The sequence below is a fragment of the Phaenicophaeus curvirostris genome, chromosome 1, assembly GCF_032191515.1.
Source record: "Phaenicophaeus curvirostris isolate KB17595 chromosome 1, BPBGC_Pcur_1.0, whole genome shotgun sequence".
In the NCBI taxonomy this organism is placed as follows: domain Eukaryota; kingdom Metazoa; phylum Chordata; class Aves; order Cuculiformes; family Cuculidae; genus Phaenicophaeus; species Phaenicophaeus curvirostris.
Window position 1 is genome coordinate 85,977,102 of NC_091392.1, and position 16,544 is coordinate 85,993,645.

General features: G+C 47.5%; 1 protein-coding gene across 1 annotated transcript in view; it reads left to right on the forward strand.

Annotated features, from left to right (window-relative positions):
- Positions 1-7,343: 7,343 nt before the first annotated feature.
- The window catches only part of FSTL1 (follistatin like 1), a 57,075-nt gene continuing 47,874 nt past the window's right edge, over positions 7,344-16,544 (forward strand). Inside the window, exons 1-2 of the mRNA XM_069866865.1 lie at positions 7,344-7,401; positions 7,507-7,566. Of these exons, the coding sequence (XP_069722966.1) occupies positions 7,399-7,401; positions 7,507-7,566 (63 nt within the window). The 5' untranslated portion in view covers positions 7,344-7,398. The remainder of the gene's footprint in view (positions 7,402-7,506; positions 7,567-16,544) is intronic.

Consider the following 16,544-nt stretch of genomic DNA (forward strand, 5'->3'; position numbering starts at 1 on the left):
TTTTATACAAACCACATAGCCTGCTAGCGCCAGTCTTACATGCCCTTTAGTAGCAATGTCCCAAGCCAAACCTGTAAAATAAAGACATCTGCTAGTGGGGAAGGAGGGGGAAGCGTACAGCACTTCAATATCTCAGGTCTGAAACAGAGCTTTGAGCATCATGATTAGTACAAACGCTGCAGCAGGAGCAGGAGCAAGGAATGGAGAAACCATAGTGAGGAAGAAAATTACAAGAGCTGGGAAATGAAGCAAAAATGCAAAGATAGAAGAATAGAAGAAAATAAAAAAAGTCATGTCTAACAAAGTGCAAGCTGGAAGGTGGCTAACTACAGGAAACTGATATAGGCCCAACCTATTTCAACTTAAGAATTTGAATGTTGCACATAAAGTAAGAGGCTGGGATAATGAGAATCATCCAGCATTTTCCAAAAATTCAGGGTAGGAAGTTGCCTCCTTGATTGCACACCATTCACTTATCAGTACATGTTCAGAATAGTTTGGGTTGGAAGGGACATTAAACATCATCTAGTTGTAGATTCCCTTCTAACAACTTGCTACTCCTCACTCACAGGCTGAGAGCAAGGTCCTGGTAAAGCTCCTTGGGGAAGTCAGGACACAGCACACTCCGGGGGAGATGAGAAGTCATCACTACCAAGTCAGGGGGGTACCTGGACAAGGTTGCTGCAGCCCTGAGCTCTTACTCAAGGTGGCAGGGTGTCTGAGTGATTCATATGTGACAGCCCTGGGGGTGCTCACACCAACCTTATGGTCATCCCAGCAATCATTCAAGTCTGATGCCTGCACCTTTTCACGTGTAACCATGCTCCTGTTTCTGCTATGAAGCCCAGGTATCCCTTGGCCCTTCCTCAGGCTCTGGTGCAGAATGCCAGTCTGGTCCATGAGGAGTCACTGGTCACCTCGCTCAAGAAAATGAAGATGTCTCTGCTCCCACATGAGCTGAGCCTTTTATACTACAACCTTAGGCATAATCTGAGGTTTAACAAGGCCAAATGCCGGGTCCTGCACTTGGGGCACAACAACCCTATGCAGTGCTACAGACTAGGAGAAGTCTGTCTAGAAAGCTGCCTGGAGGAGAGGGACCTGGGGGTGTTGGTTGACAGCGACTGAACATGAGCCAGCAGTGTGCCCAGGTGGCCAAGAAGGCCAATGGCATCTTGGCTTGTATCAGAAACGGCGTGACCAGCAGGTCCAGGGAGGTTATTCTCCCTCTGTACTTAGCACTGGTGAGACCGCTCCTCGAATCCTGTGTTCAGTTCTGGGCCCCTCACCACAAGAAGGATGTTGAGGCTCTGGAGTGAGTCCAGAGAAGAGCAACAAAGCTGGTGAAGGGGCTGGAGAACAGGTCTTACGAGGAGTGGCTGAGAGAGCTGGGGTTGTTTAGCCTGGAGAAGAGGAGGCTGAGGGGTGACCTCATTGCTCTTTACAACTACCTGAAAGGAGGTTGTAGAGAGGAGGGTGCTGGCCTCTTCTCCCAGGTGACAGGGGACAGGACTAGAGGAAATGGCCTCAAGCTCCACCAGGGGAGGTTTAGGCTGGACATTAGGAAAAAATTCTTCACAGAAAGGGTCATTGGGCACTGGAACAGGCTGCCCAGGGAGGTGGTTGAGTCACCTTCCCTGGAGGTGTTTAAGGCACGGGTGGACGAGGTGCTAAGGGGCATGGTTTAGTGTTTGATAGGAATGGTTGGACTCGATGATCCAGTGGGTCTCTTCCAACCTGGTTATTCTATGATTCTATGATTCTATGATAATACCCTGCTTTCCAATTCCCCCAAATAATGCTGCTGCAAATTTCTCACTCTTCATTGGGATAGTTTTCTGCTCTACCATGATGGCCATTTGCCAAAAAACTTGTTTCATTGGATTGTGACCTAAAACGCAGCACAGAGAAGGCGGTTGCTGACTGAAGCACAACACTGCAAGCACAACGCCATCCCTTAGGGTTGATGTGTCATTTGTTTGGGGGGAAAGAAGACATGGTGGAGGATGTGAGTGGTGGACAAGAATGAGGTAATGTGGAGAGGATGATATAGTGGTATAGCCATAAGGGCTGGGTGAGGGCTTGAGAAGTAATTTATTTTCATGTGTTTAGCCTAGCGTCCCTAGGAAATGAGGCCCACACAGGCATTTTGGGTGTATATATGTGCACATGCTGTAATAAGGGAGAGACTGTGGCTTCAGACGAATCCTCGTGAGACACCAGAGAGTCCAGCGGAGTTATGTTGACAGTGCCCCAAGAAGGAAATAGGTTCAGTTGGAGTCTGCACTTCATTAAACACAGGAGATTGTATCCACCCATGAGACGTACACGTGCATGAGTCCAGGCTTCATTTGCTCTGCTCCTTAGGCAACAACTTGTTACTGAATTTCAGTTGCGTGGCCGCTTGGGCATACATGTGTATCTCAAAACTTGTGATCCCCTATGTATAACAAAATATTTGTTTTAGAAGTAGTGGTGTCTGGAAAGTAAGTGTCAGCAGAAATGAAATATTGATGTATGTAATAGAATAACATCTTCCCTGTAGAGCAATGATTCCCAATTTCTTTGGCCCAATGGAGCATTGCAACCTTCAAAATTTCAGGCGAGCATCGTTCACCCTTATAATGAAGCTTTTAGCTGAAACCGTTTTTATGATACTGCTTTGGTTTTGTAGCTAGCAATGATGAATTACCATATCCATTATGGCCACAGCTTGAAACCACAACTGTAAACGCATTTACTTTCCCCTTATTCTAGTGCTTCTGATTCAAGCTCCCTGTTACGAGTCCATCATGAAAGAGCAACGACTGCCAGCAGATTTATTTCATATGCACTTACGTAGTACACACTGCTCCTTTGCAGTTTTAAATGGTGAAAGTTTGGAATAAAAGTAAACAGCTTGTCAGACATCGTGTATTTGGTTACAAAAAGTGTTCCTTTGTACACAGCGTTAAGGCTCTGCTGTGTGTGTGCTGGGAGTGCTTTGTGCTGCCTGTTACAGAAGAGATAACACACCTTTTCCCTCCCTTGATAAGTTTCCTGACATAACCAACCTCCACACTCCATAAACACCTCCAGCTCTGTCACTGTCATCATCTTTGCAGCGAAGGCTGAAGCTGTTCCCCCCTGTCTACCAGAGACACTCAGGCTTTGTCTGCACACAAAAGTTTTTTCTGATTCAAAGGGGTAGCTGTACAAATGTCTGTCACCCCTCTAGGGCACCTCTCCTCCTGTAGTAACACTCTCTGATGCTAGAATTAGAGATGCTTTTAGGTTTTTACCTCTATCCATTTCCACATGATAAAACCTAACTCAAAGAAATACGCTTTCGTGTACCTGAACGGCAGCACAGAATGGAGGATTAATCCTTTACCTTGTGTTTTGTATTCAGTTCTTTGATTACATGGAAAAAAACCCTAACACTCATGGTGACCTATCTAATCCAGCACAATCGCTAATCACACTTACAGGAGGTGACTGCCCATGTTATCAGGGAAGGAGAGTGGGAGCCAGGAGACCCCTGCTACTGCTTTATTCCCAAGAGTGGCATGAATCACTTTTACCCTCTGAAAATAGAGAACCTCTTCCTTTAGCACCGTTTGCTTAGAGCCAGGGGTCAAGAGGCCAGAAATTCTGGGCTAGAATGAATCTTCTAAAATGTATTTATCATTTGCCACTCATTTTTTTTTCTTATTGTGGCACTTGCATCAGGGTGACTTAGGGTGAGCCTGTTCCTGCGATGCTTCTGGAAACAGAGACCAGCTGAGTACAGCCCTAACTCCGCTTGCACTCTGTCATGAGGCAAGGCAATCAGTGATTCCAGAACAAAGAGGCACATTGAGAAAGGTAAGGGGTTTAAAAAAACCAGCCCTGCAATGAAAATCACATTGTTCAGCATTAGCAGTGAAATAATTAGACATCTCTTCAGGATACACTTGTAGGCTAGTACCACTCATAGATTAATGCAGAACTTGCTAGCGAGAATGCTTTATAAATGCATTAGTAATAATAGTCCTAAAACCAAAACAGAGTGAGGAAGCAGAGCCTGAGGAAGCACAGAAAAATGGCACTGCTGCTGTGAACAGACCAGATGTGGGCTGAACCAGGGTAACGTTTCCTTAGAATTTGCTCCTTCCAGCAGGATGCTGGAATAATCTTTGATGTTAGTAACAATGAGGGGACACAGGCCAGCATCTCCCATGGCACCTGCTTGCACTGAGGGCACAGAATGAAGCATGGCAAGGAGACAGATGGCCTATGGGTATGTATGGTGACAGAGTGAGATGAGATTTCAAAAGCAGCGGTGTCATTTTTGGTTACAACCAACCTCAAAACTCGACAAAAAGCCCTTGACAACTAGTGTCATGTGGTTGCTTGCTGTAACAGGGATTTCTGTATGTGCATAGGACAATCAGTCTCTTTGTCTGAACCTATCTTCTAGCTACCAGAGGCTTCTGGAATTCAGAGAGGAAGAGATTAAACGATAGGATCACAGGTATTTATATGTAAATAAGCACCAACAGCATTGTTCAAGACCTGGTTGGATGAGGATTTGAGCAACCTGATCGAGTGGAAAGCTCCCTTCCCATGGCAGGGGAGGTAGAAGTGGATGACCTTTAAGGTCCCATCTGCCTGTTCTGCTCAGCCAATGCCATTTGGATTCTAGCACTTATGGGCTTGAAACCTTTATTTTTAAACCTTCTCGTATCCCAACAGAAATGACACCTCCAGCCATGGCCAGGATTTTGGCATAGTTTCCGGGCTGGAGCACAGGGGCTGTGGGTTTCTACTGTCCCCTGCCTGCTGAGAAGCCACCCTGTCACTAGTTTCCCCTGTTTTAGAATCACTGAATCATACAATGATTGAGCTTGGAAAAGACCTCTAAGATCATCGAGTCTAACCATCAGGCCAACACCACTGTGTCTACTAAACCATGTCCCAAAGTGACACGTCTACACGTTTTTTTTAACATCTCCAGGGATGGAGTCTCCACCACTTCCCTGGGCAGCCCGTTCCAATGCTTCACTGTTGTAACAACATGGGGGATGGCTGCAACCCCCTCAAAGGGGGGATGCCCCTGCTTTTCCTATGCCCTCAACCACTGCAGGGCTTGGGGGTCTTCCCAATGCCCATCTCCTCTCTGAGCTGCGTAGGGCGGCAAATTCTCTCTCCCACCTAGGCACTTGCTGGGCCTGGGGTCCTGAGATGGTCCCCTGGATAACCCTCAGCCTCCAGTGGCCTAAAAATGGTGGTTGAGAAGCTGGACATGAGCCAGCACTGTGCACTTGCAGCCCAGAAGGCCAACAGTGTCCTGGGCTGCATCAAAAGAAGTGTGACCAGCAGGATGAGGGTGGGGATTCTGCTCCTTAACTCTGCTGTCATTATACGACACCTGGAATACTGCAACCAGCTCTGGAGCCCTCAGCATAGGAGGGACATGGACCTGATGGAGTGGGTTTAGATGAGGCCACAAAAATGTTCAAAGGCATAGAACACCTCCCCTGTGGAGAGAGGCTGAGGGAGTTGGGTGTGTTCAGCTTGGAGAACAGAAGACTCTGGGGAGACCTTATTGCAGCCTTTAAGTACTTAAAGCGGATTTATAAGAAAGATCATAGAATCACAGAATGGTTTCTATCAGAAGGGACCTCAAAGCCCATCCAGCTCCACCCCACTGCCATGGGCAGGGACACCTCCCACCAGACCAGGCTGCTCAAAGCCTCATCCAACCTGGCCTTGAGCACCTCCAGAAATGAGGCATCCACAGCTTCCCTGGGCAACCTGTGCCAGTGACTCAGCACCCCCACTGTGGAGAATTCCTTCCTAATGTCTAATGTAAATCATCCCTCTTCAAATTTAAAGTCATGCCCTCTTTTCCTATCACTCCATGCCCTTGTAAATGGTCCTTCCCCAGGTTTTCTGTAGCCCTTTTCAGTACTGGAGGCTGCTATAAGGTCTCCCCAGAGCCTTCTCCAGGCTGAACAACTCCAACTCTCTCAGCCTGTTCTCATAGCAGAGGTGCTCCAGCCCTCTGATCATCCTTGTAGCCCTCCTCTGGACCCGTTCCAACAGCTCCATATCCTTCTTATGTCAGGGATTCCAGAACTGGACACAGTATTCCAGGTGGGAGTCTCACAAGGGTAGAGCAGAAGGGCAAAATCCCCTCCCTTGCTCTGCTGGCCTCTCTGGTTTCCATGCAGCCTGGCATACAGTTTAGCAGTGCTTGTGGCAACAGAAAAAGGGTCTATGGTTTTTGATGCCGTGAAAAGACCAAACTCAATAATCAATGCCAATTTGATTATTAAGCAGGTGTTTCTTAATGCGATGTCGGACGCACACGGGAAGTTATTTCACCTTATGTGTGTGTCCACTGAGGCTGGTTACAGGATTTTTATACTGGTTAAACATACATATTCATATAGGTTGTGGGAAATATTTGTTATGTATTCTGGGAAATATTGGTTAAACATACATAGAACTCATTATCACATGTTATCAGCCCCCCTGTATGTACATTACAGCTCCTTTGTGTTTTCAGAATCCTCTGATGCTCTTTATTTTATCTCCTTCCTCATTGTGTCCTCTTGGCAAGCTCAGGTTTGTTCTTTGTTTCGGTCTTTTCCTCAGCTTGGAGCATCAGTCGGAGATAAGTTTCTTTCGGACAGTACAAGAGGGAATGGCCTCAAGCTCCACCAGAGGAGGTTCAGGCTTGACATCAGGAAAAACTTTTTCATGGAAAGGGTCATTGGGCACTGGAACAGGTTGCCCAGGGCGGTGGTTAAGTCACCTCCAGTGGTTGAGTCACCTTCCCTGGAGGTGTTTAAAAGACAGGTGGATGAGGTGATGAGGGGCATGGTTTAGTGATTCATAGGAATGGTTGGACTCGATGATCTGGTGGGTCTTTTCCAACCTAGTGATTCTATGATCCTATGATTCTATGATTAAGATACACAATGCTTGATTTGTTGCTTGTTTCAACTAGTGAACAAGCTAAACTATTACAATCGCATCCTTTCTTACTGCAGGCTGGCCGAGATTCGATTCTTATTATTACTTAAGCTAATTCACTCCCTTAAACATCATGCTTTATTCCTTCCTTCGTTTCAAACTAAAAGAGTAGAGAGGTTTAGAGTAGAAATTAGGGAGAAGATCTCCCAGGGAGGTGGGGGACGCCCCATCCCTGGACACCCCGGGGCCAGCTGCGATGCTCCAGCCGGAGCCAAAGGGGCCTGCGGGGTCCGGGGCGGGGAGGAGGCGGCCCGGGGGTCGGCCCGGGGGTGGAGCCGCGGGGGCTGGCGGGTCGGGGTTTGGGGAGCCCTCCCCCTTTTCCTCTCCCTTCCCTTCCCGAGCGAAGGAGCGAAGCCGGAGCCGGGGAAAGGCGCCTCCCGCACCGCCCGCAGCATGGTGAGAGCCGGGGCGAGCAACTTCGGCTGCAGCCCCGCTCGCCCCCGGCCCCGCTCTCACCGCCTTTCCCACTCTCCCCCCTCATCTTCTTCCCTCTCTTTCCAGATCTGGAAAACTCTGCCGCTGCTCTGCGCCCTGCTGGCCGTCGCCCGCCTGCGGGCAGAGGTGGGAGCGGAGCCCGGGCGGGAGGGGAGGGGAGGGAGGATGGGGAAGGAGCTGGGGGGCCTTTCTGGCGTTTCCCAAAGCGGCGCCCCTTCTCCCGGCACACCCGGAGCCGCCGGGATGGAGGGAAAGTAGCAGTCGGGCCGGGAGGGAAGTTGCGGGGCCGCCGCCCCCCTCCACCCCGCGACTCCCGTCCTGCTCCCTTGGCATCCCTGTCCTCTCCTGCTCTTTCTTTCTCCCTCTCTCTTTTTACCACCTTCTCTCTTTCTTTTCCTTCCCTCTCTTTTCCCCCTTCTCTCTTCCCCCCTCTCTCTCTCTTCCCCCCTCTCTCTCTCTTCCCCCTCTCTCTCTCTTCCCTTCCCTCTTTTTTCCCTTCCCTCTTTTTTCCCTTCCCTCTTTTTCCCCTTCCCTCTCTCTTTTTCCCCTTCCCTCTCTCTTTTTCCCCTTCCCTCTCTATTTTTCCCCTTCCCTTTCTCTTTTCCCCTCCTTTCCTTTTTCCCCCCTTCCTTCTCTCTTTTTTCGCTCCTTCCCTATCTCTTTATCCCCCTCCCTCTCTCTTTTCCCCTCCTTCCCTCCCTCTTTTCCCCTCCTTCCCTCCCTCTTTTCCCCTCCTTCCCTCCCTCTTTTCCCCTCCTTCCCCCTCTCTTTTACCCTCCTTCCCTCCCTCCCTCCCTCCCTCTTTTTCCCTCCCTCTCTCTTTTTACCTTCCCCCCCTCTTCCCCCTCCTTCTCTCCTTTTCCCCTCTCTTTTTCCCCCCCTCTTTCTTCTACACTCTCTTCCCCCTCTCTTTTACCACCCTCTTTTATCCCTCCCTCTCTTTTACCCCCTCTCTGTTTTTCCTTCCTCCCTTGTTCCCCTCCCTCTCTTTTTTCCTCCCCCTCTGTTTCTGTTTTTCCCTCGCTCTTTTTTCCCTTCGCACTTTTTCCCTCTCTCCTTTTCCTGTCCTCTCTTGTTTCCCTTCCTCTCTTTTTTCCTCCTCTTTTTTCCTTCCCCCTCTTTCTCTCTTTTTTCCTCCTCTTTTTTCCTTCCCCCTCTTTCTCTCTTTTTTCCTCCTCTTTTTTCCTTCCCCTCTCTTTCTCTCTTTTTTCCTCCACTCTCTCTCTCTTCTTTCTCCCCTCTTTTTTTCCTCCCCTCTCTTTTTTTTTATCTTCCCTCTTTCTTTTTTTTCCTTTCCCTTCTTTTCCTGCAATGACATTGAAAGCCCCCAGCTCACCCCCCCACACACCATGAAAGCTCTGTTGACAGAAAATAAGCGGTGCCTGAATTCCCGCTTGTGGTGGCCTCCGTAAAAAAAGTGAGGTCAGAAACAAAATATTTGATCATTACGGCAGGGGAAATGTGGAAGTGATTTGAGGAAAATGAACTCAAGCTGGGCTGGGGAGGGAGGCCGAGCCTGCTTTTCAGAGGGAAGCAATCCCGCTTCAGGAGGCGGGGGGCAGCTCATCCTCCCCTCCTGCATTTTTTCTCCCTACATATTTCTCCCAGATGGCGAGCCCCACCCTCGAGCATTGCACGAAAAAATGCATAAAAACATCTGATTTCCCTCCATTCCCTCTTTTTCTGCCTCCCACTCATGGACCACACTGTCTGGGTTATGGCAGCGAAGTGGGGTTTAGAGTGAAGCCCATCACTATTGCTCTGTCCCCCGTAAGCAAAGCATTTTGGCAAACTCCCCATGACTGCCAGCTGCTTGCTGAAGGGGTGAACAATGCGAACGCCGGGGCACGTGAGGAGCAGAGGTGAGAGAAGGCGACTGTAAGCCAATAATGTCAAGCTAGTTCTAGTCATGGCTGTCATGACAGCTGAGGGGAGCAGGACTGAGCCTAGAGCGTGAGCTCGCTCTTCACATCTGCTTGTACATGATAATATTGTAATACACTTTCTTCCCAAAGCGTGACATACTTATGTAGTCAGCATTTCCATGCATGCTCTCCAGTGCTGTCCTGAAAAAGCCAGACTGGGTTTATTCATTTTCTTAGGAACCCTAAGTAAACCTTAACCACTTCTGGTCCTGAAAAAGCCAGACTGGGTTTATTCATTTTCTTAGGAACCCTAAGTAAACTTTAACCACTTCTGGTCGATGTACAGCAAAACCTCTCTTGGAAGGAAGTGCACAGCAGTGCATCCATAAAATGAATTACAGTAACAGCTAAATAGTGATCTGGCAGTGGTCTGAGTAAAGCATTTTGGAGTCAGTAACCAGGAGGAACATAGCCAAGATGTCTTTAGTCCTTGGTTTCTGATTTCACTGGTGCCACTAACATTATGTTGATGCAGTCGAAGTGCTCAATCCTGCTTTTTGCCTAACGTACTCTAATTTGGAGGACCTGGATGGCTTCCAAAGTGTAAGTACTGTCATGTCTCTCTGCCTCAGTGTCCCTATCTGCAAACTGAAAGTAAGAAGAATGTGCAGCTGAAATGTTCAAAACATGGTTTTAAAGGCCAGTTCATGCTTGAGTGGATAAATTAATCATTTGACTGTTTTTAGGGGTAGCTGTCCATGTGTCAAACCAGTGAACATTTTGGTTCAATTCAGTAAAATGTGAGAGTGATGAGTCAGGTTTGGGTCTGGTTACAGGGAAAACTGACACCTCAAACTACTTTTGTTTTGGAGTTCAGTTTGATTCCTTGCTGCTAGTAGCTGCCAAGTTGTGACCGTCAGTCCACTCACAGGCAGTATCTCACCCTCTGGGATATTTAGACCTTCTTGTTTTCTAGGGAATGGGCTGTGCCTGAAGGTGAGCTGCTTGCATTTCAGAGATGACTTTGATGGTTGCCCACTTGTAAACGTTTCTTGTTACTGTTCTCCAGCATCACTGGCATTTAGTAATATCAGTGTGTCATTTTCCTGTGTGGTTTTCCCTCTTCCAGATTTTGGAAGTGGTAACCTCTTTATTTCTTCTGTTTCTGCTGCTGTTTGCACTTTGTGCCATGCAGTATGTTTCGAATATTAACACTAAAGTCTTAAGCTTCCAATCCTTTCATCAGCAAAACTATATCTGAACGGTACTGGGCTTTTTGTACAACACTCATTTCTACAACATTGTTGGGTGCATAAGTAGAGTCTTTAAAGAGAGAAAGAAACTGCTTCAGTAAATGTTCCTGGCATGACTTTGTGCAGACTGGAAAATCTGAGACGTGCCAAAACTTGGGGAGCTTTTCTTGGCCCAGTTCAGTAATAGTCACAAGAGCAATAGACGGTGAACTGTACTCCTCGGATGGAAGCCAACTACCAGCTTCAGACAGCCCTTTTTATATCTTTCTTCCTGGGTCAAACTCTCAATGAGGCAGCCGTTCACTCATATTAACAGGGATGCTGGAGAGGTTCAGTTACTTATGTTCTCAGCTGGGGCTTTCCAAAGCAGATGGAGTGGGGATTGGGAAGCATCCATCACGATAAAGGAAAAGGGAGAGGCTCGAAATGTCTGATGAATATATTAAAAGTTAATCAGTTGTTCATAGCCTGCTGGAGTAAGTTACCTAGTTAGCGTGGAGAGGAGTCCAATTACTGTTTGATCATGTCCATGGCATCTGAAGGGTGGCATGCGGGAGCACTTCCACTGATGGTACCACTGTAATTATACCAGCATTGTTACAGGTCTCACCAGGATACTTATTTCAAAATACGACTGAGGCGTTTTTTTTGTTTTCATTTTGATTTAAACCTGATTGAGAATCATCATAAAAATTAGTTTCACCATGAATTGTAGCTGTTAGCAAAGAGGTTTACACCAGCAGTGAGTATATTACTGTGGACAGAAGTCTTTTTCTGAATCCTGCCTTGCCAAGAGGAGAGGTCACTGCCCTGGCCTGCCCTCTGCTCTTTGCCAGTTTTCTGGCTGTTCATATTAATCCCTGGGACCTGTAACTATTCTCTTAACCCATTTCTGGCCAAATGAGGCAGCCTCTGGAAAGAGTAATATAAAAAGTTTAATTTCATTTGTCTCATTTTGGCTAAAAAGGGCTAGAGGAGGAGGGCTAGAGGCTCTCCTCTTGCAAGGAGATCTACTGACAGATCTGAGGGGGCTGTAAACCCTGAGCAACACAGCGATGACAAGCATCTGGAGGCAGATTAATAACCTTTTCTAATAGCAGTATTTGCAGTGTCTACATCTGTTGTAACCCTGGGATTAATTTTTTTCACTGCATCTCCTTTTCCCTCTATAATTTTTCTGTGTGAAAAGCTGAAAAGGGATGCTATGGGGGGAAGAAAAGGCAAGGGATCCTCTTGATCCAACTTGACTGCTTATGCAGATAGCGAGGGCAACACTCAACCCCTTCTAAGTATGTCAACCAAAAGAGGAAGGTTAAAGAGAACATACCCCCATTGATGATTGGGAATGGTGACCTCATATCAACAGACGAAGAGAAGGCTGGGGTACTTAACAACTTTTTTGCCTCCGTCTTCACTGATAATCACTCTCCTCATCCCTCGTGGGTCATGGGACAGCAAGATGGTGACCAGGGGGGTTAAACCCCCTCCCACAGTAGAGGAGGATCAGGTTCTAGACCACCTGAGGAACCTGAACATATATAAGTCTATAGGACCTGAAGAGATGCATCCCAGAGTCCTCAGGGAATTGGCCAATGTGGTTGCCAAGCCACTCTCTGTGATATTTGAAAAGTCATCGCAATCAGGAGAAGTCTCTGGTGACTGGAAGAAGGGTAGCATTGTGCCCATTTTTTAAAAGGGTAAAAAAAGACGACCCTGGGAACTACCAGACTGACATCCTCCCCTCTGTGCCTGGGAAGATCATGGAAGAGATCCTCATAGAAGCTATGCTAGAGGACATAGAGGTGATTAATGGCAGCCGGCACGGCTTCACCAGGGGCAAATCCTTTATGACCAACTTAGTGGCTTTCTGTGATGGGGCAACCGCAGCAGTGGACACAGGTAAACCAATGGATGTGATCTATCTCGACTTCTGTAAAGCCTTTGACACAGTCCTCCACAACATCCTTCTCGCTAAATTGGAGAGATACGGGTTTGATGGGTGGATCATTTGGTGAATAAGAAAATGACTGGATGATCATATTCAGAGAGTAGTGGTCAGTGGCTCAAAGTCCAGATGGAGACTGTATGAACTGGAAAGGGAAGATTTATGCTTGATATAAGGAAGAATTTCTTCACCATGAGAGTGGTGAGACACTGGAACAGGTTGCCAAGGAAAGTTGTGGATGCCCCATCCCTGGAGGTGTTCAAGGCCAGGTTGGACGAGGCCTTGGGCAGCCTGATCTAGTGGGATGTCCCTGCCCATGGCAGGGGGGTTGGAACTAGGTGATCTTTAAGGTCCCTTCCAACCCGAACTATCCTATGATTCTAAGTCCTGTACCCTTTTTGTCAGCAGAGTGCTCATGTGCCCCAGGGCATATGAAGATGGAGCCAGGAGTTCAACTGATCTTCATAAAGCCTAGTGTACTTCCTCCCATTTGCCTGTTCACAGAGGCTGGCTGGCATCGTCAGCTTGCTTTGGATAGGTTGTTCCTACATTTCTGCAGTGGTGAGGAGTAAAAACTGCTGTCATAATAAATTAAATGGAATAAAAGAAAGTTGAGATCCTAATGTAATAGGATGTATTTGGCCTGGAAGCTATCATTTTAAGAGGAATCATTTGCCTTGGAAATTGAGCGATAAGAGATTTAGTGGATAGATCAGTCCTCCTACTGATAATTTGTCCAGGGCAGTGGAAAGAAAAGACATTGTGGTGCCGATCAGGTGATTAGCTCAGGCTGTTCTTAATATGCCCTGGCTTTGTGCAGTAAGACCCAGTAACCCACTAGTGTAATCAAACTAACTTTCCAGGTCTAATCTAGCAGGCACACCTTCAGCCTCTAGTGGAAGGAAAAAATCCATCCATTTTTCTCCTCAAGCTGTTTTGGGAGTAACAAACACCTTCATGTTTGAAATCCTGCCCTTGAGTGCCAGACCAGGCATTTCTGGAGTTGTGCCTCAAGGCAATAAGCATATGGTGAGGCAGGGAAAACGTGATTCTATCCAGGGCATGCAGCAAAGGCTCATCTATGCAAAGCCTGGGGTTTGAGGTGCATGCTGTGCCATCAGGCAGCTGCTGTGCTGGGGATCAGAGTCTGGGAGATGAACCAAGCAGTTCTGTCTGAGGCACCTCGTGTTGTGCTGAAGTTGCTGGCCAAATGCCCCGTGTAGGAGTGTTCAAGCACCACACCCCCCAGCTGTCTTGAAAGGACCATAACTTCTAAACAGCAGCATGCGTGGCATAAGCTCTGAAGCAGAAGCAATGTCACGTAGCACATACTTGTGTGTGGCACCCTGATGCTGCTTCTCAGATGGAGCTGCTGTCAGATCCGAGCTGCTTTGTGCAAATGCACTGTAGCTGAGAGAATGACTTTATCTGCCAGAGTGCAAATTCCTTGCCGGTAATTAACAGGGGGCTGCCTGAGAGGCAGCTCTGCTCCCAGCACAAGAGGAAAGGACTGGCTGAGAGTCTCCTGTTGCATTTTCCAGCTGCTGTTATTAGTACAGCTGCTTACCCATCAGGAGGCACTGGGGCACCTTTGATCTTTCTTGTGTGGTGTTACATGAGCTGGGGAATGTTTCTCTTTGTACAGAAGAGAGTTTGTCACAAATCTCAGCTAGATGTGTCTTTCCAGGTTCATGAGACTCCTATTAACTAGGCTGTGTTTTTGCCACATATCCTGTGAGTTAGATGAGATTGGTTCCCAGAAATGCCTTATTTAGTTGGGTTGCATCAGTCTTCTCAGGGGGGTCAGCTTCTGCTGTACTATGATGTCTAAGCTAACCTATGAAAAAATGGCATTCCTTCAAAGAGATTTGTCCCTCACAGCATTGTCTTCAAGTTCAGCAAAAGAAAAGAGCAGACTGCTGTTATGCTGTGAAGCATAGTTCCTTCCAAAGCTGCATCTGGGAGGCACGCATGAGTTTATATACATCTAGACTTTCCCAGAGGCTGTAGATTTTGCCACAGCTTGTATGCTAAGTTAGATGTGAGCTGGTTAGAACAGGGGCTTATTTGCTTTCATCTGCGGGGCTCTGACTGTAATTCCTAGGTATTTGCAGCAGTAAACAGACAAATGGCAGATAAACAGGCCTGAAGGCTTCTGTTCTATCGATATTAAAGCACAGATAACTGCAGCACAAGCAGCAATTGCATGATGTTTTCTTACTACTTTCTCTCAAGTGTGCTCCAGTTCTGATCTGGGCTGAAGACATCAGCCAACTGTAATGAGTGACTATGTCCATTCTCTGCTTTACAAACCAGCAGTGACGTTCCTAAAAGCTCCTATGAACTCTTACTACCTGTGCTATTCCTTAGCACTCTCCCTTTTCATGATGTACTTCTCGGTTTTGAGACTGGGCCTGTGGTTGCTTGGGGCAGTGGGTTTGATATAGATTGACAGTGAGAGATGATGATGGAAAACAAGACCCCCCCCAGTCTGCATATGTGGAACGTCTTGAAGCACCCACACCTTGTTTGGAGCACATTGAGGGGACTAGTTGGAACAATTTGGAGGCTCCTCTCAGACCAACATATTTGGAAGGACAAAGGGTCTGGGGTGGATGCCTATAGAGGGATTTGGTGTCTCCTTGGCTCAGCTATAGATAGATTCCACATTTGCGCTGTTTGCAGCTAAGCAAATATTTGGGCAGAAGAAACTTAACACCGCTTGAAAACTGGAATCTGTTTTTTGTCTCACTGGGAAGAGGATGCCAGTGCTTCCGAGGAAAATGCCCAGTGTACTAGGAAAACCGTGAGGTTGAAAGACTTGTTATAACCCGTCTCATTCACCTCTGTGTGGGCTCTGCAGGATGGCTCTCTGTGCAGTGTTTCCCTTGGCTGTATCCTGTCAACTGCTGTTGCGGAGATGGACCTCTAGCCACTTTCTCTAAATACTGTGACACTATGTAATGGATCCCATAGGAACCAACTTTTCTTGTTGTTACTTCTCCTTTATCCTTCCCTCATTTCATTCTGCAGCCCCATTACACAGCAGTAAAGCTGTAAGCATATGGATTTGGGTTTTTTCCCCTCTTGATTGTATCTCTGTGGAGAGCCTTGCAATGCAGAGAGCAACAAACCAGCCTGAAGGAGCCATGGAGAGAAATGGATTAAAACACCAAGGCAAAGCAGCTGGGTTTCATTGGTAGCAGGAGAAGATTTGCACATCTTATGCTCCATGCAAAGAAGGACCGATTGAATGGCTTTTAGTCACCAGCTGCTAGTTGTCCCTAGCCAGTACATGTTCCTCCTGATCCCATTCCTGTTCTTCACTCAGAGTCCTGAGACAGGATCAAGAGGCCTGGGGGATATGGATGCTTGGTGGAGCTTCCTATGCTTAATCGGCTTTTTCCCCGACATGAAAGTTTTCAAGAAACAGCAATAGCTTCAAAGATGCTCTATAGCCAGAAACAACTTCTTTGTTTCTCTGTCTGTAAGGGGACCTGGGGAGGTAATGGAAGGACTTGCTGCAGAGATACCTGTGGCAGGAGTAAGACTTAAGCCTGAAATGGTTGGGGGAGGCAAGAAGAGGATGTTAAAATCTTGGATAAGAAGGAAGCAAGAGTGGGATGACAAGGGTGGGCTGCCTTTGATGGGGAGATGTACTTGTCTTAACGCAGGAACTCGTGGGCTGCATTCCTCCTGCCATCAGAAACACTGCCCTTAGCCACTCTTTCCTCATCACTCCACTGCCGGGGCAAGGCATTTTTGGCACGAGCATCGGAGGGGCAGAACAAGGAGTTTCTGTCCATCTGCCAGGTCAGACGAGAGAGGAAGCGTTTGACAGGCCCTGGAGAGGTGCCAGATTGGCCTCTAGCACCATACTGTCCAGAGATGGTTTTGATGGTGGAGTCTGTTGCTGTTTTCCCAACGATGAATCGATCAGGAAGATGGTGCCTGGCAGGGTGCCATCTCCATGCTAGAGTGGCCCCTGCCATTTAAGTGCTGGTAGTTGTAGCCTGAAGCCAAGAGCTTTCCTGCTGCATG